Source organism: Tachypleus tridentatus, chromosome 8 (genome assembly GCF_004210375.1).
Source record: "Tachypleus tridentatus isolate NWPU-2018 chromosome 8, ASM421037v1, whole genome shotgun sequence".
Taxonomy (NCBI): Eukaryota; Metazoa; Arthropoda; class Merostomata; order Xiphosura; family Limulidae; genus Tachypleus; species Tachypleus tridentatus.
Genome location: NC_134832.1, coordinates 35,037,994 through 35,044,618, shown reverse-complemented (window position 1 = coordinate 35,044,618; position 6,625 = coordinate 35,037,994). Strand labels below are relative to the sequence as shown.

Genomic DNA, 6,625 nt, shown 5'->3' with positions numbered 1-6,625 from the left:
AATACTTTGTAAGAGGACTCAGGGTGTTCAATACCCCAGTAATTAATAAATCACACTGTTAAATTTATATAATTGAAAATATTTCCAAAATGGTCTGGATTTGTAACTATTTGATGAAAACCCAGCTATTATTAACACAATAATGAAGGGCCCGTGGCCCGGCATGGCCAAGCATGTTAAGGCGTTCGACTCGTAATCCGAGAGTCGCGGGTTCGAATCCCAGTTGCACCAAACATGCTCTCTTTTTCAGCCGTGGGGGCGTTATAATGTGATGGTCAATCCCACTATTCGTTGGTAAAAGAGTAGCCCAAGAGTTGGTGGTGGGTGGTGATGACTAGCTGCCTTCCCTCTAGTCTTACACTGCTAAATTAGGGACGGCTAGCGCAGATAGCCTTCGAGTAGTTTTGCGCGAAATTCAAAACAAACAAACAAACACAATACTGAATAAAGCTAGAAATAACAGAAGCTTTAAAATATTTTTGAACAGATCAGCAATAACATGAAAACGTTGTCAATAATGAATACAGAAGTATATTACACTTATAAACATGACGGTTGTTTAAAGAGTGTTTCTTTTTTATTATTTGTTTCAGTAAAACATGATTATAAATCATAAATATTCTTTTTATATGACATTTTAGAAATATATTCATTTAAACATTATACCCGTGGCAATTACTTATACATGTACTAAGTATGGCCAATGTTGTTTAGTGAATATTGTTTTATTTTGAGGTTTCAACTTGTCAACAGACTACAGTAAAGGTTTTAGTTACTGTAGATTAAAAGTGAAATTAGGAAATAAAGCCTCAGACCTTTTAACTTAAACCAAAATAATTGTCAATGTTTTAAACTACTAAGGATAAGAAGTAACTTTTTATCCTTTTCATGGCTTTCTGGTTTGTTTAGTTTTAATTTTCCAAAAGCTACACAAGGGCTATCTGCAATAGCTGTCCCTAACTTAACAGTTTAAGATTATAGGGAAAGCAGCTAGTTATTTTCACCTATTGTTCACTCTTGGGCTGTTCTTTCACCAACGAATAGTGTGGTTTACCGTTACAAAGGCCCCATGGACGTTTTACATATCAATGGTCAGCAAACTTATAAAACTAATGTAATAAATTAGTTAATCATATTAACTACATTAAGTATCGTTATGTTGAAACAGTAATAGGCATATTAGTATTCAACTATTATATCACCCCTTCCTAAGATAGCCGCGTGGAATTATTACTTCATGACCACCTGATACAGTAGCCTAGCAATACAGATAATCTGAACACGACATTTAAATGCCTATGGATTTAAAAAAACAAATACAAAGTCATCTAGTTCACTGTTTAATGTCCGCTTTTCCATTAAGCGTTGTAGTTAAAGGCTGAAAGGGCGAACATTTTTGGTGCGACTGGAATTTGAACCCGTGACCCCCAGATTGGGAGTCAAGCTTGTATTCTAATCACCTGGCCATGCTTGGCCACGGTTTTCAAATTAACACTTTTTTACTCTAAGTATGTTGCCGTTCTGCAGATTAGCCCAATTCCTTTGATGTCTAAATTAACTCTACTTTAGTTGTAAGATTTTTTTTTTTTGAAGAGAAATGGTAAAAATGATCCAAAAAATTTAATTCTACAACGTATTACGACATTAGTAAAGAAGTGCGATGTTGTCTGAAGCTTATATGCTAGTAATTAATTATTAAGTACACTATCTTACTTGTTATGGAAAACTGTTTTGTGGCCATTGAAGAACTATAAAATAGAAATTATCGAAAATCATTCCAAATGTTTAAGATACGTATAGGTTTAATTAAAATATTAACTTTCGTTAATATTTCTACTGTGAATTCTTAGGTTTATATTAAAAGATCAATATATTTATAACGTTAAATTAAATGCTTACAATTTAAGACAAATTTCGATTGACCAAATATAATATTCTTTTTGCTCTATCATTCCCACAGCATGAAAAAACAGTTTATTATGCCATTTCAGAGAGTTAAATGGTTATAGTTTTAAGCACAAAGCTTTACAAATATTCTGGTATCAAAACACAATATTTTGCGTTATAAGCCCTCAAACTTACCGCCCAGTTACAGTTGCAAGGGAAAAAGTAGGGACCTTGGATTCAGTGCTTTTGACTTCAAAAAATATTTCGTATCTTTCAGCAAAATTGTTATACTTATAAGATTACACTTTACAAGTAGATCAATGTTATTGAATTTAGAAGTTTTTTGAAGTTACGTAAATGAACTTTATGTTAAGTGAATGATCAAAAACACAAGAATAGTTATTTCATTAGCATACATTACTTTTCTCTACTATTGTTTTAGTGAAATGACATTCTTTGTTGAATGAGTTAAAAGTTTTTTGTTTGGTTGAAGTTAAGCTCAAAGCTAAACAATGGGCTATCTGTGCTGTGCTCACCACGGGTATCGAAATCCGGATTATAGCGTTATAAATCTGCAAACATACCTCTGAGATACCGAAATTTAATACAAGCGTTACAATACGAAATTTTATACATTCTAGTTTAACTTGTTTTTGGGGGAAGTGGGGGAAGTTTTTCTAAAGTGTATATTGTAACTTATATTAAATTAGAAATATTATACATTCTAGTTTAACTTGTTTTTGGGGGAAGTGGGGGAAAGTTTTTCTAAAGTGTATATTGTAACTTATATTAAATTAGAAATATCATACTTCTAGAACCTGTTTCTAGACGCATTAAAAAGTTTTCTAAGAATATTTATAGAAAATATTTATTTGGAAAGATATACATGTTCCTTTTTTTAGTGATAAACATTCTCCTATTAACTTAAAAAAGAAGAGCTTACTACTGAAAGAAAAAATACACTGAGTACAAAAAAATAAAGAATAATTTTAATTCACAGCATTTTAGCTGCGATAAGGCCAAACCACTGATATCAAATAATGTTATTTGTTTCGTATGTTGATTTTCAAGCAAACTGAAAGCTGTGACCTGCCATAAGTGTAAGACGTAATTTAGCCTATACTCATGAACTAACATTTGGGCTTTACCTTATTATAGCTAATGAAGTTTCACGTTAAAAAATGGTAATCATCATAAACAGAAATAGCAGTCCAAAACCGAAGTAACATGATGAAAATAAGGTTATTCATACGGACCTAAACTATTCTCGATCATATGTTTGAAAGAACTGTTTCCAGAACATCTATAGTATCGGAATCACTTGGAGTTCATTAACGGGATGGAATGAGACTCTTTAAAATTCGATAAAAGGACGTGTCACTACATTTGTTAATTCCATCATGTGTAGACCAGTTTAAGACAGTTGAGACAGACTTAAGTAGTCATTAATACGGGGAATATTTGGTAATACAAAGCTTAATGAGGATGTGATCTTTATAACTTTGCCTTAATTATTTCATTTCTCCTGTACCATACTTCCGCTTTTACTTTATGTGTCAAAATAATGTATGAAAATTGAGATGGATTTAATTGCATATTCTCTCCAAATGTGAATATGCCTGTTACATTTTTGAAAGGTTGTTATGTATTATAATTTTATTTCGGACGAGTATCTGATTTACTATGTTACAGTATTACTATTTCAAATAGCCGGAATTTTTAATTTAAATTTAGAAGTTAATTAAATGTCGATAGATGTCAACTTTATGATATTTGCAACAAAACTGATATGCATAATTCTCTTTCTTAAAATAAATATATTTTAATATACAAATAACACTACAATTTATAATAACAATTATTACAAATAGTTATTACGAGTAATGATTTATAAACAAAAGTTTTACAAACTTACAAATAGCACTGAGTTTTCCATCTGGTCTGAAACTCAATATTTTATCAACGGTTTATGATGAGCGAATTAATTCTGAGTTAATACTGTTACACTTTGCTTAATAGCTAACTAACTAGCTTTCTATTCCTAGCTGACCTCACGCCGTTCAAAAACTGACTTTTCACAGATGAAGATAACTAATTTCCTCGTATAAATACTTATGTCCGAAATTAATTCACTGTAATGTTCTTGATTAAATACCTATATTTTCCAAATTAGTAAGCGCATGTCACACTTATAGCTTTCGAGGTTTATAGTATAGTAACTATACTTTGCGCGTCGATTTATAAGCTTTTAGAATGAGGTTATCGACAGTTCAATTAGCAGAATATCCCAAGTTACGCTAATGCTTTCGCAAACTATATATTGTTGATTATTATATGCGAGAATCTTCTACAAATTTAAAATATATGCGGGACTTTTGGAGTATGTATTTAACAATATAGATTACATGCATTACTAAATATATGTTAAACTGAAACAAATTTATATACTAAAATACGTGTACAATATTAAATCTGTTACACCTCCCTCTTTAGGGAATTAAAAATTGTCTAATGCCAATTTTTAACGAAGTAATCATGACTGTATATAAAGCAATCAATACAAATAGCCTTTTGGTCACAAAATTACATAGCACTTGAAAGTGCATTTGCATAAACGTTATGTTTTTGGTAATGGCCCAATACAATCAACAATCACACCACTGAGGGCTTTTTAGAAAGATGGGAAAATTTTCAAAAGAGCAACAAGAATTTTCTGGTTAGGTTTTCCCACCAACTAGAAGGCCCACTAACTCGTAATTTAAGGGTCGCGGGTTCGAATCCTCGTCAAACTCATCCTTTCAGCATGGGGGATTTATAATGTTACGGTAAATCCCACTATTCGTTGGTGAAAGAAAAGCCCAAGAGTTTGCGGTGGGTAGTGATGACTAGCTACCTTCCCTCTATTCTTGCACTGCTAAATTGGGGACGACTAAAGCAGACAGGCCTCATGTAGGTTTGCGTTAAATTCAAAACAAACTAAAACAACCAACTGACACATATGACAAGTTTTACAAAACAGAGAAACATATTGCCAATTTTTGGCAAATAGAATGTCTCATAATTTTGTCGTATGCGTTGTTGACACCTAAATGATCTCTGTTGAGTAGTTCGTGGGTCACTTTCAATATAGCAGAATGATATGTTTCTGAAACAACGATTGGTAAACTACAGCCCAATGCTCTAAAGCTGGTACATTTGATGGTCTCCATTTTCTCAAGAATATTTTTCTTGCTCGGCGATCAGATTACTTCTAGCAAACGGAACTTCGTAAGCTCATTGTATCTATCATTTTCACTCACAAAGAAATTACCAGTAGGACTATTACTCACAAGATCCCCATTGCATCCAAAACACATTTGAGACAAATCTGTAATATCTTCCTCCGACCAAGCGCCTATTATTTGTTTTTGGTTTCATTTAGTTCCCTCGCCTGAACTCGAGTCACAGCACACGAGAGAAACACGTCTGAATTCTCCTCAAAAACTATATCATCTTTAGATGAAACAGTGATCGGCTCCCTAACAATCCTAGGTTCGGAACAACGTTTCCCCAGCAAAATCGTTTCATAACAATAATCATACACCATTAATTGACAGAGTAGGTCTTACTCCAACCACAACTGGTACCGAAACCAAGTTTGATGTTAAATAAATATTATGAAGAGGAACAATAACAAAGCCACTCTCAATACCTTGAGGAATAACAGACTCATCAGTGTCAGAGCTTGAAACTGAAGGCAGTACGCCTTCTAACAACAATGAGCTGGTCACCCCAGTATCACGTAAAATGCGTATGAGTATGAAATTAGTAATATCTGTCGTCAAAGACATAGAGCCAACAGGCATAAAAGATCTAAATTCCTCCCTAATTGAATCAACCTTTTCATCAGTGGCCAGGTCAATAGTATCAGGCGAACAATTGGTGAAACTATGTCCATATGTAGACATGAACTCCAACAACCGGACATAACGTGACCAGGTTTTTTACAGAAATGGCAGACAGACCTTGATGATTTTGATAAATTTTATCGATACTGTATGAATATTGTGAACTAGAGGAAATAGATCTGTAGAAAAATCCTGGGCATTATTGGACTGAAGAGATACAGATTTTTGTCAATATGGTAGGAATTTCTTTTTATGAAAAGTAGTTTTATGTGGTAGAATGTAATCACCGGAAAGATCAGTTGCTTCCTGTAGTATTATTGCTAGTAACCATCGCGTTACACTATTTATCAAAATAAACATTTTTTTGTGTGATAGAATTCTGTATAAGTTTGACTGTCTTGCTTGCGATAATCTCGTAACTTTTATTGACAAGCCTCCGGTACAAACTCGTATGCTTCGACAATAGCTGCTTTAATTTCACCATAATCTGTATAACCTTCTAAGAGAGAGCAGCATAAGCTTCTTGTGCTTTATCAGCTTAAACACTCTGTAAAAAGTAATGACCATTTCTCAGTGGACCATCTCATGGACTTGGCAACCTCCTCAAAATGTTGAAAGTATTTAAAAAAATTATTTTCATTAAATGATGGTACTTTAATATGTCAGTTGAGTTCAAAGTTGTCACTTTTACCTTGGTCGATCAAAACTGAATCTAATTTACATTTCTTACAGCAAAATTTCGTTCCTTGCTTCAATATGAGCTTCTTTAGGCTCTATTTGTTTCAATTTTAACTGGATTATTAACTCATCTTTACCCTCAATTCTCATTGACTTCCTCAGACAACAAATCC

General features: G+C 33.0%; 1 protein-coding gene across 7 annotated transcripts in view; it reads right to left on the bottom strand.

Annotated features, from left to right (window-relative positions):
- LOC143222156 (protein GVQW3-like) overlaps nucleotides 1-6,625 on the bottom strand; it is a 36,456-nt gene that overhangs the window by 4,868 nt on the left and 24,963 nt on the right. For 2 of the 7 annotated variants that reach the window (XM_076448220.1, XM_076448219.1), the window contains exon 3: nucleotides 1,714-1,748. The exons of the other annotated variants lie outside the window; for them this stretch is intronic. In XM_076448220.1, the coding sequence (XP_076304335.1) occupies nucleotides 1,714-1,748 (35 nt within the window). The remainder of the gene's footprint in view (nucleotides 1-1,713; nucleotides 1,749-6,625) is intronic. 7 annotated transcript variants of the gene reach the window in all.